This window comes from Diadema antillarum, unplaced genomic scaffold (assembly GCF_040938485.1).
Source record: "Diadema antillarum isolate AM-2024a unplaced genomic scaffold, OU_Dant_1.0 seq00000520_RagTag, whole genome shotgun sequence".
Taxonomy (NCBI): domain Eukaryota; kingdom Metazoa; phylum Echinodermata; class Echinoidea; order Diadematoida; family Diadematidae; genus Diadema; species Diadema antillarum.
In genome coordinates this window covers 199836-215208 of record NW_027271472.1, presented here as the reverse complement: position 1 = coordinate 215208, position 15373 = coordinate 199836, and the positions used below count along the sequence as shown (strand labels likewise).

At 39.7% G+C, this 15373-nt stretch overlaps 2 protein-coding genes across 2 annotated transcripts in view; both read left to right on the top strand.

Moving 5' to 3' along the window:
- Positions 1-3598, top strand: part of LOC139734276 (nuclear pore complex protein Nup107-like) — a 32933-nt gene extending 29335 nt beyond the window's left edge. The window contains exons 23-24 of the mRNA XM_071645071.1: positions 867-1034; positions 3328-3598. Of these exons, the coding sequence (XP_071501172.1) occupies positions 867-1034; positions 3328-3435 (276 nt within the window). The 3' untranslated portion in view covers positions 3436-3598. The remainder of the gene's footprint in view (positions 1-866; positions 1035-3327) is intronic.
- Positions 3599-10503: 6905 nt separating this feature from the next.
- On the top strand, positions 10504-14564 carry LOC139734271 (uncharacterized). The gene is made up of 3 exons (XM_071645067.1): positions 10504-11431; positions 12420-12537; positions 13610-14564. The coding sequence occupies exons 1-3, from the start codon at positions 11146-11148 to the stop codon at positions 13797-13799; spliced, it is 594 nt and encodes a 197-aa protein (XP_071501168.1). The 5' UTR covers positions 10504-11145; the 3' UTR covers positions 13800-14564.
- Positions 14565-15373: the final 809 nt, after the last annotated feature.

Here is a 15373-nt window from a genome sequence, read left to right as displayed (position 1 = left end):
ACCTGAAGTTAGGTCTCAACCAAATCTATACATTCCCCTTAATTTCTGGAAAATTTAACCTGTGTGACCACTCTATACACCAAACAATGCAAAGTCTTTTGGGAAGTGAGTAACTCTCCAAGTGTAAGAAGGAAGTTAGGCAGGAAATTTCTGTGATTCTTGAGAAGTTTGCAGTCAGACTCTACAAACTACACATAGCAAAATACTGGGAAGTGACACTATGCCTAGTTTTGTGTAGTTTTACCAGGGCATTATACACAATACCAGTATTCATTCTTTCTGTGGCTGGTCATGTCATTGTTTTATCATGTTGAATTGTTTGCATTTTTTTTTTTTGTAACATTGAAAAATCTGTTCCCATGCTTCATGGGAGAGCATTTCAATTGATTCACTCCTGCAAAACGAGGAATGCTGGCATGCATTTTAATTTCACGGATTGTGCAAAAGCCAAGATTTGCAAAATCAAAATGCACGCGAAATGAAAGTTGTCTACACTATATGCAATGAATGCCAGCAACAAGTCATGAAAATTTCATGCCGCAAAAATACTGTAGAACGAGGAATGTTTGCATGCATTTTAATTTTGCGAAATTCATGAGAGCCGAGTTTCGCAAAATTAAAATGGACGCTAAAGATCTTGTCTACACTATATGCATTGAATGTTAGAGGCAACTCGCAGAAACTTCATGCCGCAAAAATATCATGTTTTACAGTATCTTGCTTTACAGTATCCTATGATCATGTTGTCCAAGGACTAAATATGGTGTCTGGCTAACTCATATGATATAGATATTAATGCATATCTGTGGAAGTGGATATAGATTACTGATGCTAATGAAGAGTATCAATGCTGACCTTTGACACAGGAAGAGGAAGTTGACGATTTGCGCAAGAACCAGATGGAGAGGTTGAGACAGCTGTGTCTGCCCAGATTGTGTCTCCTGCTGCATTCTGTCCTCCACGCCACACAGCAGTACAAGGACTCTCTCGTCCTGGCCGACATTGTGGCGTCTGAGCAGTACCAGCTCTACACGGTATGACCTCATGCCTCCCTCCTGTGCTTATTCTGGCAACCAAAGCATTTGTCTTTCAGACCATGGACTAACCCCCCTTTCAGACGGTAGTAGAATCTCTCTTTTAATCGTGATTGTAATCTTTCTTCAAAGAATCGTGATTGCAATTGAGGTATTTCCAGCGTCTGAAAGCAAATCATTGCAATCATGATTCTAGAACATTGATTTGCTTAATTCATGATGAGCACTTTCCATCAAAAAGACTTGACCTCCTAAACACAATTGAGAAAGTGGAGCCTAGCTTGATCCTACATTTTCTTTTCTTCCACCCACAGACCATGCAACATATAATGCGATCTTCCTGTGCTGCACTAGAAAGAACACTTTGCAAATTGTGAAGTGCATACCTCTAAATTCAAATCAAGATTACAATCGCGATTCAGAGGCATGATTACAAGAGAGATACATGTATTCTTTCTGCCATCTGAAAGAGCTCATTGCCAATTTTATTTTAGGATGCCAGTCCTGTAACCGTTAAAGAGTTATACCGATGGAGTGTATGTTTAGTGGAATATATGTACACACACACACACACACACACACACACACACACTCATGTTCCAGTTTTTATTGAAAGTTAGAAAACCGTAGAAATTATACAGTATTGCCAAAATTGACTCTCCACATGTTTTTCTACCCTTTATGATCTCTAACTTTTTTTAGGTGGTGTGAAGGCACACCACATATTTATGTCTATTGTGAGATGAATAATCATAGTAGTGGTGGTAATCATGATTATGTATCATTGGTATTGAGCACATAATACCTTTGAAAGGTTACTACACACTGTGTGCCTGTCTGTCTGTCTGTTTAAATCTGTTTAATGCATCTATTTGTCCATCCATCTCTTGCTATATACATGTATATATTTGTTTATCACTCTTAATCTCTATCTATTTATCGTCGGGTGCCCGTGCATTGGCCGCTAACACAATACAAATTGTATTGAGTTAGCGGCCAATGCACGGGCACCCGACGTTATCTACCTATTTATCTGCCTATCTCTATCTATCTGTGTGTCTATCTATCTCTCTGTCTGTCTGTCTATCTATATATCCATCTATCTATCTATATATCTCTCTCTCTCTCTCTCTCTCTCCATATATATATAGAGTAGGCATATATAAGTAGGCATAAAGAAGGCATAACATAAAGACATTAATTTGCACATGTGGGACTACCCATCATCTTTCAATCAATACTGATAACTTGGTAATGTGTGTGAGGTAATTACTCACCTTTATGGGTAAGAAGATGTTTTTTCGCCAGTGAAATCCGATATCAAGAATGTTTTCTTATCAATTGTATATGTTTGAATTTGTAAATCTATATAGCTTGTGATTGTGTCAAGATCGTCCGTGGATTGGTATGTGGTTATGGTATAAGTGTGTGTTGTGTGTGGAAAGCTTGAATATGGTCTGCACAATGCTGTGTGTGTGTGTGTGTGACACATTCTGTATGTAGGACTACATTATGACTGCGTGTGTGTGAAGATGGGGAATTCCCTATACATGTAGAAAGCCAATCACCGCATCAGATTGCCTCACACCTGCTAAACGTCATGATGATGTCATGTATACGGCCGTCCCACCACATGTTCTGCATGCATCAGCACGTGGGCACACACACATACACGTACAACATGCGGTGCTTGCTGTAGAGTGAACTGAAGAAAAATGTTTGTGTACAAGACAGTTTTTGGCGCATCGAGCTTTACAATCTCGGAACATGATAGCACAGGCGAAGTAAAGCTGTATCCAAAGACATTTTGCTTTCGTTTACCTCGCTATAACTGGTTTGATTGGCTCTGTTTTTCTTTGTTTGGAAATCACAAAATTTATCTCGTTATAGCAGTTATTTCGTTATAGCCGATCTCGCTATAAGAGTAGCATTTTACATAGACTTGTGTGGAAGGAAGTTTGGGACCGGGAAAATTTCCTCGTAATAACCGATATGTCGTTATAGCAGTGTTCGTTATACCGAGTTTCCCCTGTATCTATCTATCCATCTATCCATCTATCCATCCATCCATCCATCCATCCATCCATGCATCCATCCATCTATCTGTGTATCTATCTATCTATCTATCTGTCTATCTATCTATCTATCTATCTATCTATCTATCTATCTATCTATCTATCTATCTATCTATCTATCTATCTATCTAATCTATCAGACTGTATCCACACATATTTACCACACATACAAACACACCTTAACAATTGTTGTCTGACTCTTTGGCTGCTGCTTCTAGGTCTTCAGCAAACCAGAGCTCAGGCAACTTCTCTCCAAACTACGAGAGTCGTCTCTTCAGCTTCTTGACCAGAATCTGGACGCCCTGGGATATGAGATAGCCTCATGATGACAGTCAGTGTGGAACATCTAAAGCAAGATAGCACCCTAAAACCATGGATACCAGCCTCCTGACACATTCTGAACTGAGAGGGCGCTCTGTGCATGGCTCCATCTTTCAGAGATCACCCAAAACTCTTATTTTGAGCTCAATTTAGATTGAAATATTTGTGAATCAGGGCCTCAGACTAGTTGATAAATACATTTCCTACTTTCTTGGTTTGGGAAGATAAAACTTTGTGTGTGGCAAGTTAAATGTCAGAGCACCTGCATATCAAATGGGGACAGATGCCCTTACCTGTTTGGGCTACTTGGGAAAAGCTCTCCTTTTAATACTGTGCTGCAGTATGCCAAAGTCTGTACATCAATGTAAATACTTGGTTTTTAATAGAAAACCACTAAAAAAGTGTATCTCAAGCAGAGATATTGACCACAAACTCTTGGTGTTGGGAAGCCATGTTGCAGGCTGAGGAGAATGTCTTGATAATTGGACTGCCCTGCAAGCTGGCTTTGTGAGTATTATGAAATAATATGTGGTTCATGTGGACCCACAACCCAGATGCATTTGATGTGATTTTGATGCATGGTACCACATACCAGGGAAACCTTGTTATAACGAGCTGCTTTAGACCACTGAAATTTCCTCATTAAATCAGGGATTAAAACATGAATATAAAAGGAATGGGACATGCAAAATTGCCTCATTATTTCAGGTCTCTCGCTATATCTGCCCTCGCTATAATAAGGTTTATCGGACCGCCTGACAAACTTGAGATTTGCCCCATAATAGTCTTGAAATGTAATTGTGAAGATTATCGTGTTCTATTTTTGCATACATGTAGTTTATGCGATGAGTGGCTGTTCATAATTTTTTGAATGACTCCAATTTACCGTCCCTGATCATACTAAATCAAGGAAATTATTTACATTTAGTAGACATCAAATTACCTGTGGATCGTCTAAGAGTTTTGATTTGATATTGCTTCTATATTGCCCGTTTGCAATAGTAAATCATAATATTTTTTGTTATGGTTTGTTTTTCAAGACAATACAAAAAGAAAATTTAAGAATTCAAATGTCTTTGAGTCAGTGTGAGTGTTGCTCTGCCTGTGTATGACGCATAATTTGTCCAGAGAAAACATAACGACAGTGGGTTGACAAGACCTCATATCTCAAATTTGGTGAAAAATCATTTTTTGTTTTCATTGATTATCAGATAATCATTTGAGTGTCCAAATCCTAGTTGTCTCACCCCAAAAAAAGAAGCCATGAAGGCATGTCAAAGGAAAGACAATCCCTTTGTTTGTTATAGTGCTTTGGCTGCCATATTTTTTCACTCATGACTTTTGACATTTTTGAGATATGAGGTCTTGTTGACCCAGCATCGATAAGGCTAAAGCCGAGGTGTTCATCTTTTGTTTTCAGATTTCATGTAAGAGAGATACTGCATATGCCAAATATATTTAGCGGGTCTGATTTTTCGGGAATTGGGATGTCCAGACAACAACCTCATCTATATAAAGCTAGATTGCATAGGTTCTTCCAGTACCATAATCATCATTTGGTGAAAACTTCTACCATTTTTTGTTTGACTTTACACTGTTAAAGTCAACTTAATGAAGTATTGAATGGCTCTTGAAAAGACATTCAGAATTCAGTGAAAAGCAATGAGCTGAAATCCTTTACAAAGAGATGCTTTGTAAGCAATGTGTCAAAAGACTACTGTTGAGTCTTAAGAGTATGGGATTACATTACCAAATTATGTTTGTACGCATACTACTTTAACAGGTGTCATCGCTGTCACGGTTTTAGTTGGCAGAAGCAACTTTTTGTGTGTCTGTATCAGAGCTGCCGGGTCTTCATTATGCAGGGAAAGGTTCCCTGAAAAATTAGAGACCCAGCAACATAGGGAGACAATGCAGTTGGAAGTTGGTCCTACTTGGATACAGTCAACCTTGTCTAAGGCAAATCTATTTGGACTGAAGAAATAACTTTGACTTTTAGAGAAAATTCGATTTATGAGGGGTGAAACTCAATAGAATATAAAGAGAAGGACTTGAAAAGACTTTTGTCTTAGGCGATTATTCGATTTATGCGAGGTCGACTTAAGCAAGGCTGACTGTACTAGGAAATCCCCATTAACGTATTGTGTACAGCTTTATCACTGAACTCTACGTAGCCACACATGCAGCAGAATAATATCTCAGTTGGGAGTCGGATGTTATTTTTTTTAGCACACGTGTCATTGCTTATTGGCTGACACTAAATTTTGGACATCGTCTTGGAATGTACCTTGGTGGGTAGTGAGTGGAAGATGGATTCAATCAGGTCGACCATCCCCCCCCCCCCCCCCCCACACATACACACAAGCTACCAGGTCTCTAACCTGTCAAGTATGGACTGATTTTGCTGTAACACACATTTCTCATAGACATCTGCCTGAGTATTGTACTCGGAACTTGTCTTCAGGGGGTTAAGATATCTCTTGGTCTTCTGACATGAGATTTAAAAGTCTTTCTGATCCAGGAATTATTTGTGCCCATCGCGATTCATGAAACAGGCAAGAAACTCACTGATTACTCTTCGGAAGCTCTCTGATGTTCTTTAGTGAATGTTGGCAGCTGTGGTATATTGAAGAATTGTTACTGCTGCTTAGAATCTTTTGATGCAAAGTATTTTTTCCCCCTGTAAAAATGTAACATTTGATAATTTTTGAGGTGGTCTCTGTATATACTAAACTTTTTGTAAGTGAATAAGAGAGAATAAATTGAACAGACAACAAGGAACAAACTGAAACAAAATAGATGTGCCACAATTTTTCAGTGTCTTGAGTGAAAAATATGAAATGAGTGTTTATGTGTGTCTTTCAGTCTGTCTTGTATGTTGTTTATTATTTATTTATTCAATCTGTTCAATTTGTTTATGTATTTTAGCTATCTATCACGATTATTGTGGTTCACCTTTTAGTAGGTTTTATGTTATGGCCATCTACTTGTATTTGGGTCCCCCCCCCCCCCCCCCCCCAAGCAAGAAACATCCCAAATTTTCAGAACTTTGCTTTTAAAATACTTGTACTGACATCTACATTTCATTATAATGAGCATTATGCAAACCTCTCTCTCTCTCTCACACACACACACACATTGTCAACCTCTCTTTACATACATGTATATTTCTCCTTCTCTCTCTCTTTTATCACTTTATATTTTCTCATGATATCCATCCCTCGGCATATTGATCCCTTCTTATTCTTATTTTCATCTCTGAGTGTACCTTCTTAAATCGTCCTTCCCGCATGCATGCATGTCTTTCCGTTGTCATTTCATAACATTGAATAAAATACAACATACCTGAAACCATACCCCAACCATACACAGATTCTGTAAATAAACAGGGTTTGATAGAATAATTACAGTACTATGCCCAAACTAGTTGAACTTAAACTGGAGCTATTGAGCTGAATGTCCGAAGAAAAATAAGGCTGAATTTTAGTCTTGCAGTACACTTACCTGACTAAAACGAAAACTAAAACAAAAACTATCACAAGAAGATCCCGACGGTCTGACACTGACGGTGGCTTTACTCAATATTGCCTTTAATGAAGCCCAACCAGTCTTGCACACGTAGTTCATTGTATCACATAATCAAGCTCTATATTGATGCTCTGATCCGGATCAGATAAGTTTTCTAACTCCATGGAGAAATTCTGCAATAGAGCAGAAATGACTTGTCAATGTTCCCAGAATGTGTATTTTCCGTTTCGTTTGGAAATTCACCTTTTAAAGTAGGACCTATAGTCTCAGTTTTGATGATGGAGTGACGTATTCTTTGGAAAATGACAAGTTCACTCGATCAACTTCTGACTGCGTTCAAATATCAGCTTTATGTGAAGCTGTAACTACTATTTATAAATACCGTATAAATCAGATATTTCGTGTGTTTCATGTTCTCTGTCGTCAATTTTGGGATATTTTGTCAAGGCTCGGATGGGGGTAAGGGATGGGGGAGGGTGATATGGGAAGGGGTGGTGCTGTGGACAGGGGAGAGATATCCTACAGCTTGCGTCAGTATTTGGAAGACCCCGGGAGTTCTTGCCGCCGATGTTTTGTTTTGTTTTTCTCCAACACCGGTAAAATTTACCTTCCCAAGGCAAATACACTTGATGAACCAACCAAACACAAACATTTGTGCCGCCACCCATTATTTTGCTCCGTCAACACCATTGTTCCACTGATTTCATACACGGTCCATGCCTGCAATGTCTTGCACGTTGCTTCTTTGATGCATTCAGTTATTTTACCAAAAGTCTTCCCCTATATAGGCCTACCTCGCTGAAATGTTTTGCTTCAACGAAATGTACATAGTTAATACAAGGGGATGATGTTCGTTATTCCGAAGGTTCGTAAATCCGAAAACATAATTAGGTTCGTTATCACGAAGGTTCGTAATTTGAAACAAACAATTCCGACCCGTTTACGTGGAGGTTCGTTTATCCGAAAAGGAAACATGGGGTTCGTTAATCCGAACATAATTTTTGTGGCGTTATTCGATAGGTTCGATAGTCCGAAAGAGAAAAAAGATTTGTTATTCCGAAGGTTCGCTGGTCCGAAAATGATAAGATTCGTTAATCCGAAATGTATAGACAGTGCTTACTAACAAACCTTCGGAATTACGTATCTATACCTTATTTCACTTTCGGATTTACGAAGTTTCGGAATAACGAACCTCTTTCATTTTCGGATTAACAAACCTTTGGAACAATTACGAACCACCGGAACAACGAACATTCGGAATGAGGACCCTATTTCATTTTCGGATTAATGAACCTTCGGAATAACAAAGCTTCGGAATAACGAACTGTTACCATTGAATACAACTCCCGACAGTCAAATTCCACCGCTGGAAAATGGAAACAAACATCCATTCAAAATCGATTCGCCACCTTGGGTCATTTGGATTTTTTTTTTCTTTTGGTAAAATTTTATTCAATGATAGCAATTAAACGATCCACCAGGGGGCTGCCATTTGTACTAGTATATAGGCTAGCTGGTTCAAGAGGGGGGGGGGGCAGGAGTGTGTATTAATGGAATTTTGGGCAATAGTCTCATGGGCGGATCCAGGAATCGGGAAGGGGGGGGGAGCGGAGCGCAATATAAAAATAAAGGGGCGCACGTGCCCTCTAATAAAAAAAATCAAGAGGGGCGCGCGCCCGGTGCGCCCCTCTTGGATCCGTCACTGAGCACTGAGTCTATATGGATATAGGCCCTACAACAGTCTACTTAAAACAATAGGCATATTGTTTAGTGAAATCATGTTCTATTATGTGTTCTCATTAATTTCTATATAGGGCCTCATTAATTTTCTTTGGAATTGATTGATTTATTATACATTTGAACATGTTCGATTAATTTTCTCGCCGATCTGAAAAAAAAAAATCCCGCTTTTGCTCCGTCGTCACAGCGATGTTGCTATAATATGAAGGATAACCGATCCCTGTATACGCTTGCTTTTCCCACCCTTTCCCAATCTGATGATTCGAGATCAGATAGGGTTCCAGATCGTGATAGTGGAACGGGGGCTTAAGTGCAACATTTAAAGCTGTTATGTCTATATTTTCTCCAAAACAAGAAGTGTTTTATTTTCTTTCTTTTTTATTCTAAAAAGTTGCAATTCCGGTCTTTTATTCATTGAATAACAATAGTGTTTTCCTCTAGAAGTGTTTTTTTTTTTTTAGTCCTTACCGTGGGGGTATTCTAAACCCTCTCCCGAACCCCAACCCCTCTCAAGTCGGTCGCTTCGCTCCCTCGCCGCTTGATCGTGATAGTTGAACGGGTCATAATAATGATGTGCTTCAACATTCAAAGTCAGGTAAGTCAAAAATCACAAAATAAGAGGTGTGTCATTTTCCTTTTACTATTTTACAAGCTGCAGACCAACCACCCACGGTCTTTTATTCATTAAATAACAATGTTTAAGCAAGTGTTTTTCCTCTAAAAGTGCTCTCAAAATGCGACATTTTTAAAACATGTTTTTTATTTTCTCTTCAAAAGTCCTTATATACCGTAGGAGGGGTGTTACCCCCTCCTACCTCCCTTCTCCCCGCTCCGGGTCACTGAATTGCTCCCTCCCTGCTTTCAGGATTGTGATAGTCGAACGGGGACCATTCAAAGTCAGTATTTCTGTTGTCACTATTTTAAAAAAGTGTTTCATTTTCCTCTTTCTATTCTACAAGCAAGAAAGAAAAAAAAAAGAAAAAATGCAGGTCTTTCATTCATTGAACCAGGGACCAGGTCATCGAATAACTGTTTAATCAAGTCAGTGTTTCTCCGCGAAAAGTGTTCTAAAATGCGCGGACTTTTCAGCATGATTTCCGTTTGTCAAAATTAAGCCCTTGCCATAAGGGGGGGGGGGGGGGTACAGTTACAGGATTCCCCTCCCACACCCTCGATCGCCACTTATTGCGCCCCCCCCCCCCCCCCATTTCAACATCCTGAATCTGCCACTCCTTATAGGTACCCTATGTTTGATGATATTTTGTTAATTGGGCGTGTGACAAAACTCAAATTTCCATGTTGTGTTTTTAAACAGCAATTTGACAAACAAAGAAATGAAATGAATACTCCAGTAACTATATACTAGGGCCTATCCAGTCATGATTATGTCACATAGGCTATAAGCGCGCTCAGTCATTTTCAATAGGTTTGTGTCTCATTTCTGGTAGTGTGGTACAAATCAAGAAGCGAAGTCGAATAAAAATCGCCAGGACCTGGAATGGAAAAACTGAACCTTGTTTGACTACTCATGACCTTACCCGATTCTCGAAGTACGACAGGTTCACAGCGAGAGTTCAATCACCACCTTTTCAGCTTGTGGGTCTGTCAACGCTGTGCCATACTTACTGAATATGCATGATATCTTTTCAACAATGTTATGAATATGAATGAATGCAGAACACGAGAGTACGTGAGATTCACGCCAAAACAGACCCCAGCTGCTGGAGCATGCTAGCTAGCTAGCTTCGGTCGACCAGGTGCAGCCAGCGACCGACCTCGCGATCGTCCATGCTCAGACACTTTCCCCGCACGTTCCCCTCGTCTGTCGCAGGACAGGTTCCCTGATCCCGATCCTCACTGCCTCGCCGCCTCACCCTCAGGCCTGCTTTAGCATCCCAGTGAAACTTACGAAGCTGCTGTTTAGCTTAGCTCGTCGGATTTTGGTTGATCTAGGTCATAGTACGACTCCGTTTTGAAGTAATCTGCTGAGGTAAACCACATCACTGCAGCTGGGTCCCATTTTAGGCGACGTGTTTCACGTGTACCACCACCACGGTGCGACGGTTTGCTTTCAACAATAGACGTCTACGTGCGTTTTACGTGCATCCATATTTTGACTAGGTTGTCCCTGTTATTGTACAGCGTAACCAGGTAGGTGGGAACAAGACCTTGGGTGACAACCAGAGACATTTTCGGATATCTTTAACTTTTGAAAATTGACCAGATTGGCATTTGACATTCATTTTGTGCTTGGACATGTTGAAGAGTAACTTGCCTGGTCGAAGAAGCTGGAAGATCAACATTTACAAGGTGCACGTTCAACAGCGTCTTGCCGTAGCTTCTTAATCTTAGAACGTTAAGGGAACCATTAACATCGATTGTCATTGGTGCAACGTGAAATGCAAGGTTTGTTTACATCGTAATTAGCACAATTTCTAGAAGGGACAATGCAGTCATCAAGATTCTACCCACTATTTCGCGGGACATTTTCTTTGTTGCGAGCAGGGAACAAGGCTGGTGGTACAAGGTCAAGATATGTTTCTCTGGCTTCTTACCGAACCAGCAACGCAGTCCCACAGAGTCGTCTGTGGATATCCCAAGAACTTGGCAGTCAAAATGTCTGGACCAACCCTCGTCTGCAGTCATTCAGCACAAGCAGAGCTGTACTTTGTGACGCACAAAAGATCAGTCCAATCGAGAAGCAAGCTGCAACCAAAGAGCCTGTAACCAGAGGTGAAAGTCTATAATGAACTAAATTGTTTATTATAATGCAGGTTGTTAGTCATAAAATTCCCAACTCTGACTCATCAAGTCCTAGATAAATTTGATTTTATGGTGGCAAATTTTATCATCTTGTCAATTGTCATCACTAACATGACTAAATTTGCTGCTCTGAATTCGATCTTTAATTAATATCATCTTCCTTCTATGATAATTGGACTTTGGGGAACGAGTAATTCAACGTTACACTTTTTAGAGTCTAGTTGCATTGTAAAATCAGAAAATCTTTCTTCAGTAAATTCCTACAGGAATATTTACCAAACACATAAACACATACCCCTGGGTATGTAAGTTGTATAAGTTTGGATAAAAAGTGTGGTATGGTTTAAAGTTTTAAACTCAGTCTTGAAATTTGCAGTTAGCTGTTTTGCGTGCATCGTCAGATGTGAAAGAAAGATATTGTGTTAATATTCAGAGGGGTGAAGGTTCAGATGTGAATTTCTTCAATTTTTATCTCCCCCTGGCAACCATGCAGGGACAGCCAGGTGGAAGTGTCGCTGCGCGCAAAGCAGTAGATGATAGGTTCAATTCTCACTGGTGCCTTTTTTATGCCACCGCCACGAAGTGGTGCCAGAGGCATTATTGTATGTTTTTCTGACATGTTTGTTAATTTACAGATCAACAGTTGAGATCTTAACAATATTTGATTTGTAGAGGGAGACAAATTGAAGAAATTCACACTGAATCTGCAGATGTGTTCATGATACATATGTCACACTGTCTCAGTACTGCATTTTGTAAAGCAACTATCTGTAGATGCTTGGCCTATGCCAACAAAATACATCTCATGCCTTTGTTGAGATTAGTTGAGCTTAAAGACAAACGTTTCCTGTAAGTGCTGGGAATTAATTGCAGTTGATGTGATACCATGATAGATGATTCATTTGTATTTGTTAATTATATCTTTGTCGATGTTCTTGTTGTGATTGTTTCTTTTCAGTCCAAGGCAGCCCACAGCATGAGCACTTTGGTGCCAGAGCAACATCCAATTTCGACAAGAGGCTTCTTGTATTCTTTGGGAAGTACAAAACTGTCGGTGAAGTGCCTGATACCGTCTCGTAAGTCAGTCAAGTGTCCAAATGACTCATAGCCGTCATATACACCCCAGTACCTGTATGTGCATTATTATACCATGGAAACGATATGATGTAGAATACTGAGGCAGATGTAGGGGGAACTGTGGTCTAGGTTTTATGCCATTTTTATTCTTTAAAGCAGCTGCTCACCCTCACTGTACGCGTCAAGTCAAGTGGTGGCGTGATCCCGGGAATTCGTCGGCCAGGAGAAGAAAAGAGTCCAGACCAGTTGCTCTCAGCAAACAATTTTGGAGCATATGTGCGAATTATGAGTGCATAAACTTTTGACCTCTACCGTTAATATCAGAGGGCTATCAGCCTGGGCTCTTTTGTTTCTTTTTCTTTATTTTGTCTTGATGCCATCTCCCGACTTAATGCATACAGTAAGGTTTAGCAGCTTGAAGAATCTAGACTGAGGGAGCTGTCACTCTCATTCATTTCTACTAAATGGAAATGATCACAACTTGGATCTTTTCAAGAAATCCTTCCTGTTTGAACTGTGTCATATGTTCTGTCCTCCTGATCAAAAGTAGTGGACTATTCAAAGGAGCTTTTTAAAATTTCAGTGTGAGTGTGATATCCTTAGACCCTTTTATATTTTACTCAAATTACAAAACCTAAGCATAAAAATTCACAGGATGTACAAAAAATGAGGAAAGGCATTGCTGATGTTCTGTAGATTGTAGATGTACTGGTAACACCATACAATGTTATGGCAATGATACATGTAATGCAAGCTTACATGTACATGTACGCATGTACTTTGTCAGATTTTCAGTACATTCATTACCTTTGAAATATATATGTGGCTCATGTGTACAGTACATGTATGTATACAGAATGAACATGGAAATCTCATGTTGAAAACGCACGTATGGTAGTCATCTAGATTGGCCTCATTTTGCTAAATGATTTATGTGGATGATATAGAACAGCCATAGTCCTTGGACAGATTCTTTCTTTGACGTTGCATAGTGATTTAAATGCCTCATCTTCAGCGTTGATGCTTACCCACACCCCTCCTTTTTTTTTTTTTGCCATTTATCTCCACCAGCGTTCACTTGGTGAACTCGATACGTAACAAGTTCCGCATCTACGTCAACATCTTCATCGGCATTCTCACCATGCTGGGCTGCGTGGCCATGATCTACAGGGGGCACCAGAGGGCCGGTAAGGGGGAGACACTGGCCGAGCAGAACATGCGTCGTCACCCTGACCACTACAAGAAGCAGCAGGAAGCTTGAACGAGGAGCCATTGGAGGCTGCAGGAGCTGACATAGTCTAGACGCATGCCCTTTGACCCTTATGCGCTCATACATGTACGTGGCGAGTTGTAAAAATCAAAGGTCTGTGTGGGCTGGGACATGTAGTATTTCTCAATGCAGATAATCGCATGAAAGGTTCCACAGGTGATGATCACAATCTCCTTTCTTGTAGTTTTATTTGGGAAGAGTTGCATGGCATGCATCATGTAGATTGAAAAGCTCCAGCTGAAGTACGCTTTTGAGTTTGTTGTATGACTTATCCTGGAAAATGATGAAAAGAAGTTTGCTGGCTCTTTATTCAGTGCAAGCTGCAATGCAAAATTAAGTGATAATTATTCTTTGTGTTGTGCCAAGTATGATGTGTAATCATAATCTGCGGGATATCTCTAGTGTTAAGGCATGTAAGAAGCAAATCATTATAATAATTATCTGAAGCTGCAACGGATTTGTTATCCCTTTGCGGATGTATATCACTGCTGCTTGTATGTCCCCACTGCGTTTTCAGGCAAGGTCTGACGGTGGCGTGGGCTAGGTAATAAAGACTGTCAGTCTTCTTTGAACAGATTATTCCATGGAAGATTTCATAATTCACCATTTGAAAACTGAAACAAGCCTTAAATTCACTGCGTGGCCAACACCAATTAGCCTTTTTTGTTTCTTTTTTAACCATTAGAAAAAGACATACTAATATTTCCTCATCCCACATCCTTGTCTATGTTATTGGTATATAGTGTACAAATTCTGTAGCAGTTCATGCTTCACCTTTCCATTGTCTTTGATTGATTAGATGTAGAAAATTTTCTCTGAAATCATCCAAATGATGCATATTTAAGTAAGTGCATAACCTTTACAAATGTAAACCAAAACATGATGACCAGGAGTGGAATGTACTTAGGACTGTCCACTTAAAGTCCTGCCCCTAACTTGAATCGTTCCATATTTGGGTGGACTCTGCTCCAGGTTGGCTCATTCGCAAGTCAGATTTACCCCTCTGCTTGACTTATCTTTACAGCTTAATCACCTTAACCCGTTGAGGACGAGTCCCGAGTATACTCGGGCAAGAGTCTATGGGAAATTTGTGTTGTAGCAAAATCAAACCGTCCTCAACGGGTTACAGGGTTGGTATGGTATTTGTAGAGGTGAAGATTGGGCTTTTAACTTTTTGCGAGATATCAAGAAACGACTTGTAAAATAATAAAGAACATACCATTCTAAGAGGAATTCAAAGTTTATTTGATGAAAATCGGTTTTGGAATGGCTGAGACATCCAAAAACAAAGTAAAATAAGGCGATCATAATGTAAGGTGGATTCCACCTTTTATTAGAATTGTTCTGTTTTGGGGTATCTCAGCCATTTAAAAACTAATTTTCATCAAATGAATGTTGAATTCCTCTTGGAAGTGCATGCTCTTTCATATTTTGTAAGAGGTTTGTCATTTTCTCACCCCAAACTGTTAGAAACCTGAGGTGGTTAGTTCTCAACCAAAACTATACAATCCCTTTAAAGGGGATATTTACCCCTGAGTATGCATGTGACTTCAGTGAATGTAAAA